Source organism: Lonchura striata, chromosome 23 (genome assembly GCF_046129695.1).
Source record: "Lonchura striata isolate bLonStr1 chromosome 23, bLonStr1.mat, whole genome shotgun sequence".
NCBI lineage: Eukaryota > Metazoa > Chordata > Aves > Passeriformes > Estrildidae > Lonchura > Lonchura striata.
In genome coordinates this window covers 10,920,114-10,942,482 of record NC_134625.1, presented here as the reverse complement: position 1 = coordinate 10,942,482, position 22,369 = coordinate 10,920,114, and the positions used below count along the sequence as shown (strand labels likewise).

The 22,369-nt window shown below is 52.8% G+C and overlaps 4 protein-coding genes across 4 annotated transcripts in view; 1 reads left to right on the top strand and 3 right to left on the bottom strand.

Annotated features, from left to right (window-relative positions):
• The first annotated feature begins 67 nt into the window (after positions 1 to 67).
• IFT46 (intraflagellar transport 46) lies at positions 68 to 5,050 on the top strand. Its single transcript, XM_021530102.2, has 11 exons — positions 68 to 126; positions 671 to 808; positions 1,464 to 1,600; positions 2,242 to 2,316; positions 2,415 to 2,508; positions 2,821 to 2,949; positions 3,329 to 3,450; positions 3,521 to 3,587; positions 3,836 to 3,896; positions 4,174 to 4,259; positions 4,615 to 5,050. Exons 1-11 carry the CDS (start codon positions 82 to 84, stop codon positions 4,708 to 4,710), a joined length of 1,050 nt encoding a protein of 349 aa, XP_021385777.2. The 5' UTR covers positions 68 to 81; the 3' UTR covers positions 4,711 to 5,050.
• A 138-nt stretch (positions 5,051 to 5,188) lies between these two features.
• Positions 5,189 to 7,406, bottom strand: TMEM25 (transmembrane protein 25). Its single transcript, XM_021530054.3, has 7 exons — positions 7,306 to 7,406; positions 7,093 to 7,199; positions 6,731 to 7,009; positions 6,227 to 6,496; positions 5,869 to 6,153; positions 5,681 to 5,767; positions 5,189 to 5,583 (listed from the first exon to the last, which is right to left on the bottom strand). Exons 2-7 carry the CDS (start codon positions 7,175 to 7,177, stop codon positions 5,510 to 5,512), a joined length of 1,080 nt encoding a protein of 359 aa, XP_021385729.1. The 5' UTR covers positions 7,178 to 7,199; positions 7,306 to 7,406; the 3' UTR covers positions 5,189 to 5,509.
• A 373-nt stretch (positions 7,407 to 7,779) lies between these two features.
• TTC36 (tetratricopeptide repeat domain 36) lies at positions 7,780 to 8,925 on the bottom strand. Its single transcript, XM_021530057.3, has 3 exons — positions 8,746 to 8,925; positions 8,323 to 8,511; positions 7,780 to 8,254 (listed from the first exon to the last, which is right to left on the bottom strand). The coding sequence occupies exons 1-3, from the start codon at positions 8,852 to 8,854 to the stop codon at positions 7,986 to 7,988; spliced, it is 567 nt and encodes a 188-aa protein (XP_021385732.1). The 5' UTR covers positions 8,855 to 8,925; the 3' UTR covers positions 7,780 to 7,985.
• Positions 8,926 to 9,137: 212 nt separating this feature from the next.
• Positions 9,138 to 22,369, bottom strand: part of KMT2A (lysine methyltransferase 2A) — a 41,663-nt gene continuing 28,431 nt past the window's right edge. Inside the window, exons 27-36 of the mRNA XM_021530101.3 lie at positions 17,705 to 22,001; positions 17,313 to 17,393; positions 16,740 to 16,804; positions 16,204 to 16,374; positions 15,616 to 15,690; positions 15,170 to 15,344; positions 14,674 to 14,781; positions 14,166 to 14,249; positions 13,658 to 13,787; positions 9,138 to 13,303 (exon numbers count right to left, since the gene is read on the bottom strand). Of these exons, the coding sequence (XP_021385776.3) occupies positions 13,028 to 13,303; positions 13,658 to 13,787; positions 14,166 to 14,249; positions 14,674 to 14,781; positions 15,170 to 15,344; positions 15,616 to 15,690; positions 16,204 to 16,374; positions 16,740 to 16,804; positions 17,313 to 17,393; positions 17,705 to 22,001 (5,462 nt within the window). The 3' untranslated portion in view covers positions 9,138 to 13,027. The remainder of the gene's footprint in view (positions 13,304 to 13,657; positions 13,788 to 14,165; positions 14,250 to 14,673; positions 14,782 to 15,169; positions 15,345 to 15,615; positions 15,691 to 16,203; positions 16,375 to 16,739; positions 16,805 to 17,312; positions 17,394 to 17,704; positions 22,002 to 22,369) is intronic.

Here is a 22,369-nt window from a genome sequence, read left to right as displayed (position 1 = left end):
GCCGTCACGGCGGGCGGGGCGGCCCCTCCCCGCCGCCAGGGGGCGCGCCCGGGCCGGGCCGCGCGGCGGGGCGGGGTCGCCATGGCGACGGCGGCGGCGGCGCGGCGGGACGCGCGGCGGGCCGAGGTGGGACAGGGGTGCGGGGGGACACACCGGGACACGGCGGGACACGGCGGGACACACCGGGACACGGGGTGCGGGGGGACACACCGGGACACGGCGGGACACGGCGGGACACACCGGGACACGGCGGGACACGGCGGGACACACCGGGACACGGGGTGCGGGAGGACACACCGGGACACGGGGATACGGAGGGACACGGCGGGACACGGGGTGCGGGGGGACACACCGGGACACAGCGGGACACACCGGGACACGGCGGGACACACCGGGACACGGGGTGCGGGGGGACACACCGGGACACGGGGTGCGGGGGGACACACCGGGACACGGGGATACGGAGGGACACACCGGGACACGGGGTGCGGGGGACACACCGGGACACGGGGTGCGGAGGGACACACCGAGACACACCGGGACACGGCGGGACACGGGGTGCGGTGGGAATCAACGGGACACGGCGTGCGGCGGGACACACCGGGACACACGCGTGGCCGGGCGCGGCCGCCCCGCCGCTCCCCGCCGCTGACTGTGCCTCCCGGCGCAGCCTCGCCCGGTGGAGAACCAGCCGTACGACGAGAGCCTGGAGCTGCCCGAGGCCGAGCCCGGGGCCCGCTCGCCGCGGGACTCCCGCGGGCCCGCGGGGTCCGGCGGAGCGGCCGAGCGCAGGAGCGGCGGGGGCAAGGTACGAGCGCAGCGGGCGGGGGCGGCCCGGTGAGATCCCGGTGAGATCCCGGTGAGAGCCCGGTGAGATCCCGGTGAGAGCCCAGTGAGATCCCGGTGAGATCCCGGTGAGATCCCGGTGAGGTCCTGGTGAGAGCCCGGTAAGATCCCAGTGAGATCCCGGTGAGATCCCGGTGAGGTCCCGGTGAGATCCCGGTGAGATCCCGGTGAGAGCCCGGTGAGAGCCCGGTGAGGTCCCGGTGAGAGCCCGGTGAGATCCCGGTGAGAGCCCGGTGAGGTCCCGGTGAGAGCCCGGTGAGAGCCCGGTGAGGTCCCGGTGAGAGCCCGGTGAGATCCCGGTGAGAGCCCGGTGAGGTCCCGGTGAGATCCCGGTGAGATCCCGGTGAGAGCCCGGTGAGATCCCGGTGAGAGCCCGGTGAGATCCCGGTGAGAGCCCGGTGAGAGCCCGGTGAGGTCCCGGTGAGAGCCCGGTGAGATCCCGGTGAGAGCCCGGTGAGGTCCCGGTGAGAGCCCGGTGAGATCCCGGTGAGATCCCGGTGAGGTCCCGGTGAGAGCCCGGTGAGATCCCGGTGAGGTCCCGGTGAGATCCCAGTGAGATCCCGGTGAGGTCCTGGTAAGAGCCCGGTGAGATCCCCTGAGACCCGGCTGTCGCCCAGGAGGACGCAGCGGCGCACCTTCCCGGCCCAGCCGCCTCCAGCGAGGATGAGGACGAGGACGATGAGGACTCGGAGGAAGATTCCTCGGAGAGCGACTCGGAGGAGGACTCGGAGGAGCACGGGGCCGCGCTGGAGGGGTGAGCGCTGCTCCTGACCAGAGGCTGCCGGGTGCCTCTCGGGCCCTGACAGCTCCGCCGGTTTTCCCGAGTCCCGCGAGGGTGAGCAGAGTCGTGGGCACTGGGACAGGCAGCTCCTGCCTCCTCGTCCCCCGTGCTGCAGGGTGGTGGTTCCTCCAGCTGGTGAACCAGTCCCGGGCTTGTTTGCTGTGCCCAGGAGAGGCACAGCTGGAGTGATCCAAGGTGTAAGCCAGGCTGGGCTGGCAGGAGAAGTCCAGAAAAGGGAAGGACCATCTCCAACATGTCACTCAGATCCTCATAATTCTTCTCCTTTTCCACTGTTTTCAGCTTCAAAGCTATTGCTGACCCCCTAATTGCTGTCCTATTGCTGCCCTTGTGCAGAGCACTTAGCCCCCTTTTGACAGCCCTCTGTGGGACTGTGATCTCAGACGTCCATTGCTCAGGTGCTTTTCTTGGCCAGCAGATCCAAAGCAAAATGGAGCCCAATAATGCTTTCCCTGTGCAAGAAGTGTTTTCCAGAGATGACTTACTGCCTGGTGCTTCAGCTTCCCACATGTATCTGCCCCAGCTGGGTCCTGATTTCTGTTGTACAGAACTTGCCACATGCTCATCTTCTCCCTCTACTCTCTTCCTTCTTTTAGTGACTTCAATCCAGCAGATTTTGACTACCTGCAAGTGTCTTCTGAAATCAAAGATCTCTTTGAATACATCAAGAGGTGAGAGGAAGGGTTTTAGCCTGCTCTTGGCTCTTCTTTGTGTCAATGATTGCAGTACAGTTTCTAGTCACCTATGCTGTGATGGTGTTTTCTTCCAGGTACACTCCCAAAACAATAGAGATTGAGCACAAGCTGCAGCCTTTTATTCCAGACTTTATTCCTGCTGTTGGAGACATTGATGCATTCTTAAAGGTATGGTTTCTTCAGGTTCCTCTCTCCATCCTGCCCCACAAACCAAAACAGAACTCAGGCTCAGAACAAGTAGGCAGCCAGGCCATGTAGCCTGGGGTCTGGTCTGTCGATGGGCAGAGACCTGATAAACTGCACTGGTGGTTTGGTCACCTCTCAAACAGCACTTGGGTAACTTGGGGGAAAGCCTGGCTTCTCCTCCTTTAGCACCGTGTGCTTTTCAGGCAGCACTGTACTTAGAATGCACATCTGAGAGAAGGCTCTGTACAAACCTGCCCTGGACTCCACAGAGAACAGGGCTCTGCTTTCCTGCAGGTTCCTCGTCCTGATGGCAAACCTGACAACCTTGGCCTGCTGGTCCTGGATGAGCCCTCAACCAAGCAGTCAGATCCCACTGTGCTCTCCCTTTGGCTGACAGAGAACTCCAAGCAGCACAACATCACAGTGAGTCAGGAGGGGGAGGTCACACTTGCTGCACATTTCCTGGAGTAAAACCGTGGCATTTTACTCTTACAACTGAGAAGTTGACTTTAAAGGCAGCAACCAGACCTTTTGCTGTAATCCATAGTTTTAAACTGCAGTGGATCTGAGCCTTGATCAAGTCAAGTCTTGATATGAACTCTGGGTCTGTTCACTTCAGGTGATGCTTTATTTCCTTTTGGCTGTTCATACCCAGTTTTAGTTGGCATTTTGGCTGCAGAAATTCATTGGTAAAGTGCAGCTGGGAAAGAGAGTAGGCCTGGTTCACCAGAAGTGAATGCAGCTTTTCCGAAAAGCCCCAAAACACCATGAAACACTTCCAGGTTTATATTTGTGTTTTTAGCAGCAAATAAAAGTGAAGAGTTTGGAGAATGCAGAAAAGAACCCTAAAGCCATTGAGAGCTGGATTGAAAGTATTAGTGAACTGCGTCGCTGCAAACCTCCTGCCACAGTCCATTACTCCAGGTGAGCCCTGATGTTGGCAGTGGAAGGTTGTGTTTGATCCTGAAGTTGATGTTCTTCTCTTCCCTGGCAGGCCAATGCCTGACATCGAGACCCTGATGCAGGAATGGTCACCAGAATTCGAGGAGCTCCTGGGAAAGGTAGATTGTCTGGGTGACCAGTAGTTAGCTCAGTGCTTGGTCTTAGAAACCCATCCCCCATGAAAGCTGGATGCCTGCCCCATCCCACAGCCCAGTCCTCTTGGGCTTGTTCCTCCTCACAACTGCGCCCTAGGCAGAAGTTGGGGGGCAGCCCAACGCTGGAGTTCCCAGCTGCTGCCCCAGTGGTCTCTGCATGCTCCCAGGCTCCTGCAGTCCGGGAGCAGATCTGACAGATCCGTCTGTTGCAGGTGGGTCTTCCGAGCGCAGAGATGAGCTGTGACCTTGCTGAGTACATCGACATGATCTGCGGTGAGCTGGGGAGGCTGTGCTGCTCACACCGTGTGATGCTGGCCTGGCACTCTCCCTGAAAGCCAGAGAGTTTTAGCTGCAGGCTCAGCCCCAAGCAGTCAGGATTATTCCTGCTGCTGCAGTGGGAGGTGGGCTCTTGTGCTACAGGGGTCTGCAGTCTTTGGTGCGTGGAGCCCCAGGTGATGGTGGGCAGTGGAGAATTCAGCCCCTCCTGACAATGCTCTGTGTGGGGCAGTGCAGACCAGGTGCCCTCACACGCTTCTGATCTCACCTGCAGCCATTCTGGACATCCCCGTGTACAAGAGCCGGATCCACCCTCTGCATGTCCTCTTCTCCCTCTTCTTGGAGTTCAAGAACTCGCAGGTATGCAGCTCCACCCAGGTGCTGCTCACCCAGCTAGCAGCACTGTGCAGCTGGTCCCTTCACATTTGGCTTTGTGCCGGCAATGGGAGTGTGCACAGGACTGGTGGGCCCCAGAGGACATGTTCTCAGCTGCTCCTCTCCCTGATGCCTCTGCCTGACACAGGGAGCTGGGCTGTGCTCTGGGCTGAGGTGCCGTGTTGTTCAACAGGCCAACACAAGCCAGAATGCATCTCCCTGGGCTGGCTGCTGGGCATACAACTCATGCAGAGCCCATGTGGCCGTCCCATTCAGATGTATGTGTGTGCTCTGAGCAGTGGGAGTCAAATCTTGCATGAGCATGTTCTTTTCCCTGCAGCACTTCAAGCCCCTGGCTGATGGGCAGAAGGGCAGGAGCCCACCATCCAACCCACCCTCACAAGCAACGGAGGCAGAGGTGTTGAGCTTTAATTGATCCTTCACGTTAAAGCCTCATCTCCTGGATCACTGTCTGACTGGACACTGAGGTGTACCCAGAGCAGCTGGGGAGATATCACACAGCAAATCAGAAGCCTCTCTGGTCTTAGAGAAATTGCTGGGCTGTTCTGTGTTAGGGAGTAGGGCTTGACTCACCATATTTGTTGCAGAAGCTGCCTAATGGCTCCATTTTTGACTTGTTCCCAAGGAGTTGAGCATTAAACCAGCCTTTCCAAGTGCCAGGCTTTCTGTGCCACAGGTGCTGCAGAGCAGAGGCTCCCTGAGCACACACTATAAGGGTTGGAGCAAACAGGAATAAATTCTACATTCAGACAAAACACTCAGATCTGCTCAGGGTGTTGCAAGCTCTGATCTGGAGATCTTGAATCTCTGCTCCTTATTATTGAACCCCCTTTCCTGATGAGACCTGTCCCTTAGCTCCTGTCAAGCAGAAATAACCTGTGCAGCACCACAGATGCTTAAATTCAGTTTATTGCTGTTGGGATGGCTCTTCTTAGCCCCTGCTCCACTGACCTCCCACCTGTCTGCCACAGCAGCAGGGACAGGGGCAAAGAGGATCATGCAGCAAGTCACAAACCTGCTAAAGCAAAGCTGGTGCTTGGCTTTACCAGAGGAGTCACAGTGCTAGAGCCTGGCTATAAACAGTTTTGATGCATTTTGATGCACAGAGCTGAGGCGGGTCAGCTGCTGCTTCCCATCACGGCCTTCCTGGCCCCCGCAGCCGCTTGGCTCCGGGGCTGTGCCGGGCAGCCCTGGCTCGCCAGCACCACTGCAGCTCACAGCCAGATCTCATCACTGCTCATGCTGGGCACTTTGTAGATGCGCCCAGATACTGGGAGCTGGACAAAACCTGCAAGACAAAGAACTCATTGCCTGTTGGGGCAGCCATGGAGCTCCATGTCCCACAACCCATCTTTTAGGGCTGCTTGCCCGCCTGTTCCCCTTACCAAGCTTGCTGAGGACCAGGGAGTTTTCCAGTCCCAGCAGGGCACTTTCTTCTCCCCTAGCACCAGCTCCTACATCCTTGGGGGAAGCTGCAGGGAGGCAAAGGAATAAGAGCCAGGACATCTATCCCGTGCCCAAGCAGGACCTGGGGCCCCACATGTCTCAGTGCACTGGCACATCGGGGTTTTACCTCCATCTTCCTGTGCAAGGTCACCGAGGCACAGGTTGGGTGGCAGGGACTGGGTCTGGCGGGGCAGACGTGTGCCCCGAGGCTGCGGGGGCTCAGAGCTGCTGCAATGGGAGCATCGGCTGGGTGGGCTGTTCCCTCCTGCTTGCCCTGGACCTTGCACAAGCTGGGGCAAGCGGCATGCCAGGCAGGCAGCACAGGAGCCCAGGCTGAGCAGGGCAGCTAGGGCCAGGGCTGCTCCAATGGCAACACCCAGGACAGGCAGCTCCACACGGGCATCCAGCAGACCTGCACCAGCAGTGCAGACCCCTCAGCACCCTTCCATGGGGCCATTGCACCATGCCCACCCCTCAACAGTTACCTGTGGGCAGGAGGGAGGCAGTGGTGATGCCCACACTGTTGGCTGCACTGATGGAGAGGTTTCCAGCGGTGCAGCTGAGATGGATGTGGAGTGAGTGGTTGGCACCCAGGAGGAGAAACTTGGAGGTGTTGGCCATCACATGCCCATCCTGGTCCACCCAGGTGATGCTGGCAGGTGGGTTGGCTTGCACCAGCACAAAGAGCACCAGGAGAAGGCCAGTGCTCTCAACCTGCTGGTAGTGGACATCTTCCTGCAGGATCTCTGGCTTATCTGTGTAAAAAACAGGCAGTGAGATGGGGAGGAGGGATGGGGACAACACAGCTAGGAGCAGGATTTGTCTCGCCTGGGTCCGGGAGCACTTGTTGACGTCTGCACAGGACTGACAAGATGCTGCCCAGCTATGGCTGTGATGGATGCAGGTTATGGTCCTGCCCGAGCTGGATGGGAGCCCCACACGTCCTCCCCACATCCCAGTCTGGAGCAGGCCAGCACCGAGGACCTTACACTGCACATTGAGAAGGATGGAGGTGTTGTAGGTCTCACTGGAGGTCGGGATGGTCAGGGAGCAGTTGAGCTCATGGTCAGAGCGCTGGCTGGTGAGGATGCTGGCAGTGTCTGTAGCTGAGAGGTTGACTTCCTGTTTCTGACCGTTGAGGTACCAGGCCAGTGTGGCACCGGGGACTGGCCGGGGAACCCAGCAGGTGAAGATACGACTCTCCCCCTCCTGCAGGGTGCACGCTGTGCGCGGCTGCCTGTCAGTGGTGGGGCCCAGCTCCTCCAGTGCTGCCAGAGAGCCCACCACACATCAGAGCTGTGGCAGGGGTCCTGCTCTGGGAGTCATGCACCGGACCCCACCACAGCCTCACCTGCTAAGCAGAGCGCCAGGAGGCTGAGCAGCAGTAGCAGCAGGAGGGCAAAGGCAGCCCCCGGCCAGCCGCTGGGACACCCCATGTTATATCAGCCGTGCTCAGCGCTAGGAGAGAGGCAGCTAGAGCAGGGACGTTAGCGCATCCACCACGCTGGGCCCCGGTGTTCCAGCACACAGCCGGGTCGGAGGATGTGGCCCAGCTGCACCTTACCTGCAGCATTGCTGCTTCTGTGTCCAGCCCGGTCTGCAGTGCGGCTCTGCGCCCGGGCCCCGGCACGCAGGGCAGTGCATGCGGCGCAGGGGCGGGCCCCGGCGCGGCTGCGAGCATCGATCATCCCTCCCTCCCGGCGGGGCTGCGAGCATCCCTCCCTCCCGGCGCGGCTGCGAGCATCGATCATCCCTCCCTCCCGGCGGGGCTGCGAGCATCCCTCCCTCCCGGCGCGGCTGCGAGCATCCCTCCCTCCCGGCGCCGCCTTCCCCGAGCGGCATCGCTGCGCGCAGCCGCGGGGCCAGGGCTGGCCAGAGACTGCCCGGCCGGGACAGGGGGTGCGCGGCCCTGTCCCTCCGAGCTCCCCTCTTCAAGGAAGAGGACCCTAACTTGCACCCACCGGGCCACCCATCTCAGCAGGGCTGCGCACGCTTGGGAATCACCACAATGCCTGCAATGTCGCAAGCAGAGCCCAGGTGCTGGGAACAGAGGGAGGTTTATTCGGGGTGGAGCAGAGCGAGACAAACACAGCAAGGTGCTTTGATGCTTTCCCGTCCCTGGCTGATAGCCGGGAGGAGGAACAAGAGCTCTGGCACCCGAGGTGGACCTTTTCTGACCACCAGGACAGGTCTGCCTGGGCCAGCTCAGGAGCACGGTTCTACCCAACCCTCTCGCTGCCCGTCTCAGTCGCTTCCAGCTCCATCAGGGTTGCGCAGCCGACCGAGCATCTCGCAGAGCATCTGGTTGCAGAGCGCGGAGTAGGGGTTGAGCAGCACGAGCTGCTGCCGGGCGAAGGCGCTGCCCAGGCGCGCTGCGCGCTCCAGGTCCCGCCGGGCATCCTCGTCCCGCGCCTGCAGCCGGCGGATGAGGCCGCGCTGCACGAAGCTCTGGCAGGCGGCACGCCCGCGGCCGCGGCTCAGGCGGATGGCAGCGTCCAGGTCCTGCAGGGCACCTGCCAAAGAGGGGAGGCATTGCTAGGGGCCGGGGTGCCGGGAGACCACCCGCACCTGCGCTGCTCACCTGCCACGTCTCCGCGCAAGCGGAGGGCTTGGGCTCGGTTGTTGTAGCCCGAGGCACGCTCAGGCAGCAGGCGAATGGCCTCACTGAACCGCTCCAGGGCCGTGCTTAGGTCTCCTGACTCAGCCGCAGAAACCCCCTGCAGCTCCAGCTCCCGGACTTGATCCAACAGCTCCGACGGAAAAGCTTCCACTATTGCAGTGAAAACGGGAATGGCTGGGAGGTGGAGGCACCAGGACGACCCACGGGGCCCAGTCCCACTGCCACTGTACACTGCCGTTCCGGAAGGGAACAGGGCAGGGTGCTGGTGTCCATCCTCAAGCAGGCACTGTTCCCAGCCTGCAGAGCCTCCTTCCCTGCCCACCTGCTCGCCCTATGCAGACCCTGATGGCAATTCCAGCAAGAACCTGGCACACCGTCACTTACCTTCGTCCTGGACATCCTCCTCCTCCTGATCCAACCCTGGGATATCCCCAAAAGGGGTGCTGGGGTTAAAGATGGTCTGCAGGACAGCCCTGTCGTTCGCTGTGGCCATGCTGCTGTGTCACTGCGGCCTGTGACAAGGCTGCAGGCACGAGCAGGCTGCCACAGCCCAGTTAATGTTCACCCTGCCTCGTCCTATGGCAGCCTGGGCTGAGGCCCCACCACCTGGCCGGTGCCCCCAGCAGCGACCCAAGGGGATCTGCACACGCGAGCCGAGGGCTCTTCACTGAACACCCTGTGCAGCCCTTGCTGCTGGCCAGGGGCTCCCACGCCTTGCAAGTATCCTGGAGAAGTAGCAGCTTCTCAGTTCTCAAGAAGAAATGGAGAGAGCCCTCTGCAGCAATAAACTTGACATGTTTATTAATTAAACTATCACTTAAATAAAAAAAAGTGCATAGAAAATAAACATGTTTAAAAACTCCTTTTTTTTTTTTTTACAACTATGTACACTTTTTATTTTTACATTCAGTCTTTTGCAGAGCTTTCAGCATTTTTTTAAACTATTAAAGTATTTCCTTCTTCCCTGTGGCAGGGAGTTAACACTGATGTACTTTAGACACATTTCCTCTTTTTTTTAAAAAACCCAAAAAACCAAAGCCAAAAATAACTAAAAAAACAAACAACCAGTAGATTGGAAGAACACAAGAAAAAAAAAAAGTTTTGTTATACATGATAAGTTGTCAAGAAATGTATTTCTAGAACATAACCTTGCCTTTGCAGAGCTTTTTTTTTTTCTTTTTTTTTTTTTTTTTTTTTGAAACAATTATTCACCTACCTGTAGTTACTAAAGAGACTGTAAGTTCAATAAAAGAAACACCACAAGTATAGTTCTCGGCTGATAGACGAAGCTACTGTACCTTGTTAAAAAGATACCAGGAAAGCACAGAGCACATTTTTCCCTATATGCAGGTGGTACCCCAACATTCATAACCAAAACGAGAGGAAGGAAAGGAAGAAACCAAGTTGTACAAGTACTGACTGTAACAAGAAGGGCCAAGAAAGGCCAAACCACCCGCTCCCTGCTTCTGGCCCTGGCTGCCAGTGGGGAATGAGCAGCAAGGCTTTCCTGGAGCTGTGAGCAACTGTAACACAATCCTTATCTATAGTGTTAAAGAGAATTAAAAGCCATGAACCGATACTGAACTAGGCTTCATTACACGGTGCATTACTATATTAGTTCCTATATATATTGTATTTATAGTTATAAAAAAATTTGCAAGTGTTGAGAGTGGACCAGTGTATGGGTGAATGGCATGATTCTGCACAGACCGTCCTGCTGAAGAACTTGGTATTGCTTTGAAATGAAAGAAAACCAGAAAAAAAAAAAAGATACCCAGCCCTTTGCAATGACCCGCTTCTCCTTTAAAAAAAAACATGTTGGCTTGTACAAAAAAAACCCAAAAACGCCCTAAGGTTCCTTTTTTAGTATTTTCAGATACTATGATCTGCGTCAGTCCTTATAAAATATACATTCATACATGGGGAGCCGGGTGCTCCTGGCCGCCCAGGCTGAGGGTGCCCCAGCCCTGCTGCCACTTGCCCCTCGAGCCCGGGCTGGCCGCGGCGGGTGCAGCTCCCTGGGGTACAGACAGTTTCACTGGCCACAACGGGAATAGCAGCAAAGCGGGCAGCCCGCTGGCTCGGCTGGTCCCGGCAGGAGGAGGTCACCTGGCACCTGGACCTTGGGGGACTCCTGAGGCACAGCGCTCCCCTCGACCCTCCTTCCCACTTCTGCCCATGGGGGGTGGCTCTGGGCAGAGCTTCCCAGTGGAACCTCCTCCCGCAGCCAGGAAATCGGGTAGCGCGGGGTGAGAAAGCTGAGCTCTGGGATAAATTCAGGGGCTTTGCCATGGCGAGGGCCATGCCCCCGCCCCGCCTCAGAAACGGAAGGAAAAGGGCCAAGAGCAGCTGTGCTCCGGGCCATGGGGCCCAGATCCCCTGGGTGGGCACTCTCTGGGCTCCTCAAAGTATGTGCGTTCCCAAACTGTCAGTGCATCAAATCATCTCAGTAACAAATGCAGCCTCAATGTGACTTTGCTTTCAACAGTTACCAACAAATTATCCTCACACAGTGCAATAACAAAAGGAAATCGGCAGGTTCTGAACCTCCGAGCGCTGCTTTTCCTTCCCAGGGCAGAAGAAGAAGTCTCAAGACCAGAGAGGTGAGGATGGGGGATGCCCCTCGGGGAGACCTGGGGAGTCAGCAGGCACTCCCGGTCCCTTCCCCAACTGCCAGCACTGGTTCAGAGCAGCCCTCGGATACCTCAGCTCTGGGAAGAGTGGCTCCTGTAACAACTGCAACCTCACCACCAGGAAAGCTTGGGAAAGCAAGGGCACTTTCTGCTTTCCCTTCTGCGCAGAAAAACCCACCTGCCTTTGAAGGACAGACTGTGCCAGGAGGTGTGTGTCTCAGACTGGCCTCCCAGCAAAGAGGTATGGAGGGTCAGCTCTCATCCTATCTTGCTTTTCCTTTTTAAACCCTTGCAGGATACCAGCACGGGCGAGGCAGAATCAGACTATCTGCCCGAGTCACACACTGTCCTCCCACAGAGCGAAACTCATACTGTGCTGGGCAGTTCTCCCTCCTGCCCCTGTCCTTATGGGCAAATACAGTTTGAGGTCCAGTCAACCCTCCCAGAGACAGTTACTGAAGTCAAAAAGGCAGAACAAGAGCAGAAAACAAAACTAAAGCAACCCCCCCACTGGAGAAAGGCTCAGACTGTGTCCAGCCAGGTATTTCCTAGAACCGTCCTATGAAAATAAAAAAATCATTAAAAAGAGATTCTCTTAAATTAGGATAATACCACTGTAAAAAGCCTCGTCATAAGTGCTTTCCCCTATGAAGTGCTTCTCATAGAAAAATATACAAAATATATTTACATTTATAAAACCTTAAATACTAAACTGTAAACAGAACAGAGCAGAATCCAATGTTGTCACTGTCAGGCTTGGGTCTCTCATTTGTCTCTCTCTGGTTTTGCTCTGGGGCAGACCCCACAGGGAGGAGGACTCACACTGCTCCAACCAGGACAGTGGTTTTCCCTCAACTTGCTCAGACCTGGCCTGGTTCCTCATCCACTGTGCCAATGCCTCATGCGTTTCCTATGCGTTTCGGGATGCTGGCGCTTGGCCTTGCCTCTGCAGAGAACTTTGGCTCCATTTTGGGGTCCTTCTGTGTCTTCTGGGGAACACAGCATGACTACACCCAGACGACCGACCATGACAGGCACCTGGCTGCAGGGCCACTCTCCTGCCTGTCCCCCACAGGCCTGGGACACTGCGGCACGGCAGAGCAGAGTGGGTGCCTCCACACCAGTCCTTCCCAGTCCTTCTGCTCTACAGCGGTGTGCGGCCAAGGCCGGGGCTGGCTCGCACTCCCCTTCTCTCTCTAGAGTCCAGTCCCTTGAGACACCGCCTGGAGCTCACTGGACAGAGGAGGAAGCCAGCTGCTGGAGACAGGACCCAGAGGACTACTTCCCTACCACATGGCCATGGAAGGAGTGTTGGTGAATGGGAGCCTTTGCTGGCAAAGATTTACAGTGCCCCAACTTTTGGCACAAGCCCAGTTTGCCAAAGAATGCCAGGAGTTCCCCTGCTCTCAAGCAGGGATTTCAGAGCAATGCGTCAGCCAAACTCTTCTTGTGTCTAGTTGTGGGCTGCTCCTTTCTGCTCTCCTCATGAGCAGCCAAGCCAGCCCCTCGCATACCTACTCCCACTCACACACAGTGTTTCGCAGACATGCAGTCCCAGGGGGCCGCTAGCGAGGCACAGACCTTCTCTCCAGGAGGCAAGCTCAAACACTGCGCAACCCAACCACTGACTCAGCCCTCGGAAGGAGAGCTCTGGTCAGGAGACAGTGAGGGACACGACCCACGACTGCTGCCCTGTGCCTGGGCCTGGCGCAACCTCCCCTCTCCTCTCCCACTCATTAGCCCCATGCTGAGAAACAAATATGGGGGCGGGGGGAGATGAGAATAGCAAAAACATAACCATGCTGAGGATCTTCTCCAGCCGCCCATGTCTCTCACAAGGGTGAGTGTGCACATGCGAGACATGAATATGTGGACTCGGACAAACACAGCTGCCAGTCTCAGGACCCTGAGCCCAGTCCATCTTCACTCCTGCTTCTGGCCTCTCTGTCCCGTCCTAGTGGCCGGGGAGGGGCTCACTCGAAGCTTTGGTTCACCCCAGGCCCTGCAGGGCTCGCTTGCAGCTGATGGAAGTTCTAGTTTAAAAACTTCCTGCACTTCTTGGCACCGCAGTTACAGGGCAGTTTGTTGCTGGCATCTTCAATGGGGAACTTATAGTCGTAAGTGAGCTCTTCCCCTCGGTAGATTTTGCGCATGGCAAAGATGACAATGTGTTTCTGGCCATCGATGTTGATGACCCGGGAGTAGCAGTTGGGCTCACAGGAGTGGTTGATGAAGCGGGCCGCGTTCCCATGCATGGTGGCATCCACCACCTCGGAGTCGTCAATGCGGAACATGTAGCACCCGATGCCCTGTGCAGGGAGGACAGAGGAGGGTTAGTGCAGGCAGGGCAGCACAGCCACCCCAGCAGACAGCCCAGCTCCGAGGGAGTGTCTGCAGCCTCTCTCCACTGGGCCTCACACACTCCTGCCTGAATCGTTTCATCCCCATGCTCACTGAGACTCATCTGAGACCCTGCCCAGACCACAAAACGGAAAGAGAAGTGCCTCTAAAGCTTCAGCTAGAATGAAAATAACCCAAGAAGTCAGTAAACACAATTTGAGATGTCCCCAACAGAATTTTCATGAAGGCCTGTCCTACCTTCACAGCCACTTTTCTAGCTCTCCCAAACTCTTTAAGAACATCTACAAAAGCCCAAAACTCACCTTACTGTCGTAGTATTTCTCTCGTTTGTCAGTGAGGATGGAGCGAATGACATTGCCTGAATATTCGATCACCATCTCACCTGCATCGATGTTCCTTTTGCAGAACAGACCCCGGCCATGGATAGGAGACCTAAAATGCAACAAGAAAAGAGAGTTATTTCAAACGAGACAAGCAAAGCTCAAGAACATCAGATTGCAAAGGTTGCAGAAAACAGGCTGTGACAAGGACCACTGTGGCACTGTTAACCCTTCTCTAAGGGAACATTAACAAGAACACCACCAGGTCACTCTGCCTACATCTAAGCTATTGCCAAGGTAAAGCCAGCAAGGAGCAAGTGGTCTGTGCTGAGGATTACTTTTCAAATACATAACTTGGGCAGAGAGAAGGAAGAGGGAAAAAAATCCGAAGCCTGCTTCTCCCCTCAGTTTTGCAGTCTGGCTTCACAGAAGGTTTCCAGATTTCACCTTCCTCTGTCCTATAGGCAATGGTAGCAGAGCAAAACTGTACCTGTAGACACCAACTGCCTCCTTGGAGGTCTTCTTCAAGTGCCGGAAGCGCATGGGCATTGGCAAATCCATGCTGGTTGCCCTCCTAGAACAAAGAGGCACTGCTAAGTGATGACCTGTATTTGAGACTCTGTGCCATGTATTATCTGGGGCACTTTTCAAGATGGAGTAATTTATACATTGTGACACTGCAGCCTACAAATAACACAATCAAAATAAATGCAGTGTTTTAATATATATATGTAAGAGAAAATTTCCTCCCTTCCCGCCTCAAATTCTCATCAGATTGTTTTCATCAGCAAGGAAAAGAAGCATTTGAAGGCAGATGAGTCACCTTTAGCTGTCACTTCTCTTGTTATTGCAGAAGTCACCTCTATGTCTGGCAGTGCTTGGCAGCTTTCAATGTTTAAATTCCCCACAAAGCTTGCAACCCTCAACTAAGCACGACCTGCTCATTTTAACACCCCAACACTATTCTCCCCTTTGAACCTTTAAGCCCTGCTGCATACCGGGCTGATTTCAGCTGCACTTCTTCTTCTTCCTCGTCATTTGGATTGTATTCTGGTGGCTGTCGGTGTTTAGACGCCAAGAAATTAAACATATCAAATGCAGATTTCCTGCAATTTAAAGAGACCAAAGGGAGTTTGTTTTACTAGCTGAAAATAAACGTGGTTGCCACAACAGTCTGACATGCTTACTGTCTCACACCTCCCCTACTCTGCCCTCCCTTAAAGCCCTGTGCATCAGGGCAGACAGAGCAGGTTCTGAGAACTTCCAGTAGCAGCCCCAGCAAGTAAAGCTTTGTTAAACCAAGCAAAGGGCCACAAAAGGGCACAGGAAAATGTTCAGATTTCAAAGATGCTGAATGGTTGATTTTCATGTGCCAGTTTTTAACATTTAACTGAGAGCTTTAGTGCTGCAGAGATTTGTTGTTCCTGCCCTGCCACAGCATTAGTTATAGAGCCAAAGGGCCGTTACCCCAACACTGACAAGGCTCACACTTGCCTCAGATGGACTTCGGCCCGAGCAGAGCCGTGTGGATTCAAAGGAGGTTCATTGGCCTCCTCTGGCTTGTGAAATCTGAACTTGTAGTTGTGGCAGTGCTTTGCTCCATACAGCTGCTCTATCAGGAACACAACAGTATCATGGATAATGCCCAACATCCTCAAACCGTTCACACCTGGAACAAGAAATAGAGCACAACAAACACTAATTATCAGTGCAAACGTGGAACAAGAAGATACAGCAGCTTGTCCCAAAGAGCTTGGACACCACACAGCTGTCATAGCAGCACTGTATTAGCTATTGTGTTCTATGTGAGAGTTTCTAATCCTCCCATTGGGAAGAAATGACCCTCCATAAAGCCTGCAGCAGGTTAACTGAACTATTAAGAGTCTAAGACCCTCACAGAAAGATCTGTCTGCTCTCCTGTGTTCAGCACAGGCTGTTACCTGCAAAGGACAGCTGCTTCAGGCGGGCGTTCGAACGGGCCTCTTGCACCTTGTCAGTCAGCGACTTCCAAGCATCTGCAGCACACATATGACAAATGGTGACAGGGTATCCAGGTGCTGGGATACTCATATTCAAATAAACTAATTGGAGAATATGATGTTTCCAACTTTCCACAGGCCATAAATTAAGGTCCTTGGATCCAATTGCTTTCGTCCTCTTGAAAATTCACATTTGCATAAGGCAGGGTGTTCAGCAATTGGTCTGGAGGAAAAGTCTGGACACCCAATACTCCAATGTGTTATCCACACTGCCTGTTTCTTGACAAACTATGGTCCAACATCATTGGTCAATTGATAAAACAAAATGGATCAGTGATATATATGTATATAATGGGTCACTGAATATATTATGTTGCAAAATAAAATAGTAATAGAATCCAGATATTATCAGGAACTAGGATTGTTCTAGAGCTGTAATCCATGAGATTTCTATTTTTTTATCTATAAATAAAGCAAATAAGAGGTCCTCAGAAGTATTAATTTTACTTCTAGTAAGGACAGCTAAAACCAACACTGCACGGTTCTCACCTTCAATGCTTTCTGCGCAGATCTGAAAACCATCATCACTAGAGATCTCAAAAACCAAACCTTTTTTTGGTTTCTTCTCACCAAGACACTCTTTCCTCTTTTGTTCTTGCTGAAGCCAAAACATAAGAGGGGAGCTGAAAGTGCTCTCTTCTTCCTCGAGAGCTTTTGAGCCTAGAAAAAGACAGAAGCCAGCTTGAAGATGACTTTACACCTGGTGCTCCACGACTGAAAGTAACTTATTGACTTGCTTTTTCACCAGCAAATCCAGCCAAGAAAAGAAATTCTACAGTGTTGCAGTAAGAGTGTGAAATCTCAAGTGCTGAAATTCTCACAAACTAAAGACAGAGACAAAACTATTTGTCCAAAATCTACAAATAGCAAACAAACTTTTCCTCCCCTTACAGCAAGGGTAACACAAGCTAACGGCTCTGATCCTTTACCAGACAGAATGACAAACACAAAAATCAGATCTGCAAATATCACTTTCCCAGTCCTGGAGAATTCTGAGACTAGGTGTTTTTGAAGAAGTGACATACCTGCATTTTCTTGCTCATTTATTGAGTTCTGTGTTGATTGAGGTTCTGGGACCACAGCTGGTTGCCTTGGGAGGGAAGGAGAAGAACATGGAGAAAAAATAGCTAACAACCTGCCTCATTTCCTCATCAACCCTGAGCAGTAGTCTTAGACAGATACAAGAATCTTTTTCCAGATCAAATGTTCTGAGATCAATTCAGTTGGAAATGAACAAACAAAAATATTCTGCTCAGTAGCATTTCAGTTTGCAGCCTCTATCCATCTGTGGGTAGCAGCCTAATTCCACACAGCCTGTGACCTGCTCTCTGTGTCAGCTCCACTCAGGAATAAGGTGCAGGCCAACACACCATCAGACACTGCTGAATGAACATCTCCTCAGCAGGCACTGAGCTTCCCAGAACTACATGCAGCTTAATGCAAAATGATTCCATATTGCATCAAATTGTGACTGTACATTCCCCACCAAATGCTCCCCAGGGATTTTAACTAGGAATGCCAGACTTCTTGCATTCTCTAAACAATGTCCTTTAGCTCAAGCGAGCAGAGCCACATAGAAAGGTCTGTTCAACCCTTACCCTGCAGACTGCCCATGTGGCTTCTGCAATGGCTGATCTATGCTGGCTGCATCCTGCACATCTGCCTTCACAGCAGGAGTCCTGGAAGAAAAAGATTTGGGAACATTCAAAGTATCTGCCAACCCATGTGTGCCATAAATGAGACTGGAAAGCAGGAATGGATCCATTGGGAGTTGCCAACACGGATTCAGCAGTTCTGCAGAATTACACAAGTAGCAACAACAGCTTGTAAGATACACAGAACCAGATCACGCTTCCAGCTCCGCATCAGAATCAAAAGTTGCACTTCACAATTTGCCTTGACTTGCACAACTTGCTGGAGAAACTAGTGCAAGATTCTCTCATACTGTTACAAAACCTCAGAGATGAGCAAAACCAAACTCTCCTCTTACCCTGTAACTGAGACCTGGGGTACAGCAACAGCCCCTTTTTCAGGAACGTGAGCTTCAGAAGAACCAGCCCATGCATGAGAAGTTTTGTGCTTCTTTCCATTCCCTTTGTCTAATAATGGCTGGATCCGTTTGACTTTTGGCTTAATTTTTGTGGCACCCAGTGCAGAGCTACTTGCAGACTGCTGACCAGGTGATGGGGAGCCTCCTGGAGATGCTGAGCTGGCATGCATCACTGATGAGGAAGCCTTGCTTTGTTCGAGTCCGGCATTGTTTGGAACATCGACCAGTTGTGGAAAGCTTGACAACTGCGTTGTTGCCGAAACTGTGCTAAGGTCCAGCTGGGAGGATGCAACCCCGGTTTTGTTGGCTAAAAGCTGTGTCATGTGCTGAAGCTGGTACGAGCCTTCTGGGTCAGCAGATGATGGAGCAACTGTCATGCCCATTGTCTGTGCTGAGGGTAGAACACATATGCTTGATGCAGCTGTCATGGCTGCCGTAGACGGAGTTTGAGATGCTCCCAGTTGTGAAAACATCCCAGAACTTGGTGGTAAAGTCATATGCTGCTCCTGAAGACCAAGGCTTTGCTGACTTGCTTTGATCAGAAGATTGCTTATTGAACCAAGGTCCCCCAATAATCCAGGGCTCGTTAATGTTACTGAACTTTGTCCCAAAACGTGACCAGGAACTGACCCACCAGTACTAGGGGCTGCTGTGGCCTGCATGGATACGACGTTCAGCACTGAGGAACTCGATGTTAGGCCTGATACAGGCCCTGCTGGGAGGTGACTGGCATCTGCACCAATAATGCTGGGAGATGTGCTGACTGCAGTAGTGGTCCCACCTTGTGGGAGCAAAGATGTTTGCTCAAAATACATGACCCCAGACTTTGACCTTTTGATAATATTGGGAACGGTTCTATGGGATGTTGAATTTGCAATGGTTCCCAAGTCCAGTGGGTGGTTAGAAATCTGGGAAGGAGCAAAATTTATTAAGGTCATGTTGGAGACCATATCAGAAGGAGCTATAGCAGAAGGGGTTCCAGAAGGAGCCAACTTCTTGTTCTTCCGTGACTGCAGACGAGATATGGGCCGTTTCTTGCCCAGGGCAGCAGCTGGTGTAGAAGCAGCAGTACCAAGGTCTGTCCTCTGACTAGCTTCAGACACTAAGAGCTGAGGATCAGGGGGTGGCTGCACTCCGATTAGAAGACCCGGTGAAGGACTGCTGATGTTTGGTGGGAAGCCTGTCTGAGCAGGTGTGGAGAAGGGATGTATATGCTGGTGATGGGACATGGGCAGTAGACCCTTACTTGTGGGAGGGAATAATGACTGAGACGGAGGCAAGCTTGGATTCAGTCCTGTGGTCAGCGTGAGCCCACTCCCCATGGGCCCCAGCACGGAAGTGTTGGTTTCCATCACACTCTGTGCAGAACTAACAGAAGGTGTTAACTGTATCTTTTGGGTGACACCGTTGGGAAGAGTTTGGAGGACGTACAGGGGCTGCATGTTTTGATTAACTACCAGAAGTTTTTCTGCGGCTGGCTTGAGGTGGGGTGGTGTTGTCTGCACCGCAGCGTTGGAGATTTGCGAGGGGCCAGGACTGTCAGTGGAGTTTGGCACATACTTCTGGCTCTGGAGGGGAACCGTGGGTGATACCGGCACCTGGATACCCGGAGTCCCACTGTTTCTTGTTAAATCTTGGTTGCTGCCATGCCCTTGCTCAACAGGCCCGCAGGCTGGGCTGGCTATATGCTCTGCATCTATGTGACCCTGGATGAAGTGATCAGGAGTCATGTGTCCTTCGGGGCTTGGGTCCACCCCTGGACTCAGGAGAGCTGCGTCACCTTCTCCTGAGGCAGATTTTTCTGTGACTGTCACTCTCTTCTCCCCAGACTCTGTGGAAGGCAAGGCAAGCATCGACCTCTCTCCTGAGGAGGAAAGTGAAGACTCCGAAATGACGGCAAGCCTGTTGTGATTTTGGCTGGGCACCGTAGGGCTGCGAGTGGTCAGAACAGAGAGATCAGAAGGAAGCTCCAGTGGCAATTCAAATTGCTCCTCTGCAGATATGGAGGAAGAGACACTGCTGTCCACTGGTTCGGCGGTGGGCAGCTGCTGGGAGAACACCTCAAACAAACCCATATCCTTGCCACGGTTGCTGTCAAGACCTAAACCTTCTCCAAGCGTTAGGAGTTCAGATGACGAGGACTCTGGACTTTCTCCCAAAGCCTGCATAGATGGTGTGTTCTTCAGCACAAAGTCCATGATGTCGGAAGGGAGTATGTTCCCACAGTCATCACTGTTGTTATTGTCAGAGTCAGATTTCAGAAGTTCTGTGTTGAAAGTGTCCAGTAAGTTCTTGTCAGCAGGTGTGCTTGCATGAGCCCTGCGGCCTGTTTCCAATGAGCTCAGCTGCACTTCCAGAGAGTCCTGACCCTGAGCTTTAACCCTGCTCACAGGGTGGCAGTTATCAATCTTGGGGTCAGTCTTGTGGATGGTGGAGCTCTTGGTGACTTGCACTTTCTCACCTGCTTCTTCAGTTCTATCCAGCTTTAAGTTCTCTGTCCCATTCTCTTTGCCACTCCTTTTAGTTACCTGGCTGACTTTTCTGGTAGTTGCTGTAACACTTGTATCACTTTCAGTTCCATCATCCACACCATCTAGCTGTGAGATTTTTGGAAGATCACACTGCTCCTCCTCTCTGAATAAGCTATGGGACGTGAGCCTCTCCTCTGCGTTTGAGGAAACCACCGTCCTTGTGAAATTGTAGTAGTATAAGTCATCCTCATCTGATGTGCTCAAGTCATCTGCTCCATCCACTTGTCCTTCTGCAGATCGCTTCCCTCGCTTCTTGCCAGTTGAGTTACTGTAGAAGGGAATGTCTTCTTCTCCATAGGACCTGACACCATACAGAGGAGTCAACCCAAAGAACATATTGGATCTGGCCCGAGCACTTCTCCTTGGATACCTCCGCTTGTATGAGCCTTCTTCTTGAGCTTTAGCACCATCCTGGAGCATCAAGCTGTTATCTTGAATGGCCAAATTTTCGTATGTGTTATTCTGAGATTCCTGTGTTGGTGGTTCATTTGGGCTTCCTTGAATTACAGGGTTCTCTTCTGGGCTTTCTGAAGCTGAGGAAGGCTCTGCCAAAGCAGCCAGGTCTGCCCCTGCAGACTGAGTTTCAGCATCACTTTCCTGCTGCACATTTTTAGACTCGTTTTCGCTTTCCATTTTGAGAGGAGTCAGAGTAACTTTAACGGTGCGTTTCCTGGGTGCCTGTGATTCCTTAGGGGCTGCTTCAACCTGCACTGCAGACCCTTTAGATGGTCCTTGTGAAGATGGAGACTTCTCACTAGCTTTTTCAGCAGGAATGTTATTACATATCCTCTGACTAATTTGTTCAGTTGCCAAACCCTGATTGCCAAAGTCTGGTTTCAGGTCATCACTGCCTACTGCTTGACTTGTCTCTGTAAGAGATTTCAGGGAATGCTTCTCTTTAAAACTGTCTTTCATTAACTTTTTGCCTTTATGACGTTTATCCCTGGGGGCAGTAACTACCTGCTCACTTGCTGCAGGAGATCTATTGTTTACTCCAGCAGCCTTCAAAGTTTTTGCATCCATCTCATCAACCACAGTTGTTTTCTCTGGCTGTAAAGGTTCCATGTGCTGATCTCTGTCTTTCCTTGGGCCTCTCTGATGCAAAGGTGGAAAGGGTATTGCTTCTTTGGAAGAAAATGATCCTGAACACTCCTGAAAGGCTCCTATTTTATTTATTTCTGTGCCTGATGAACTGGTTGGCTGAGTGGACACTTTGGAACTTCCTCCAGAAACAAAAGTATGAGACAAATAATCTGGGTCCTTTGAGGTTTTCATTTTCTCTCCCTTAGAAGGTGCACCTTTGGCTATTAAATCTGAACTGCTGGAATGTTTCCCTTCTGTAGACTGAGATGCATCCAGATGGTAAGTTTTATTTCCAGCTGTAGCCACTGTTTTCTGGGATCCTGAACTGGTAGAGCAACTTTGAACTGGAGCACTTGGAGGACCTGTGCTTACTGACCCCACAAAGCGGTCAGTACTTTTGACAGTAGGTTCATACTCTGAAGAGGCCCCCATGCTGGAAACTGAAGACACACTGTGCCTGGAGTAACTGCTCCCAGCTCGTGTAGGGGAAATCATCCGGAGTTTTGATTGCTGCTGTGACAAAGAAGAGGTGCTGTGTCTCCGAGAGCCAATGCTCTTAAGTCCCGAGGATAGCAAAGGATCTCCTACTGTCACTATTTCATGGGTCACTGGGGTAGGACTTCCTGAGAAACAAAGGCAAGAAAGACTGTCAGGTGATCTTAACCTTCACAAGGAATGCACATCCAATTCCTTCATATAAAACACAAGAAATTAAAACCCTGCAAAACTTTTCAGCCAAACAACACCAATACACAGTGTTTATACTTTAGATAAACGTTAAAAACCTGATACAAACTCGCTGAATTCTTGTTGAAGGTATCTTAGGATTTGGTATCTCAACTTTAGATCTGAATTTTCAACATCAGTTTGAAAGAAAACAACAGTCAAAAACAGCTGCTGAATTACAATATTAGATTTCTGATTCTCTCTGGAAAAATACTGAGATACTAAGTCCCTGACTGATATCACAGTATTTTTGTCTCACAACTAC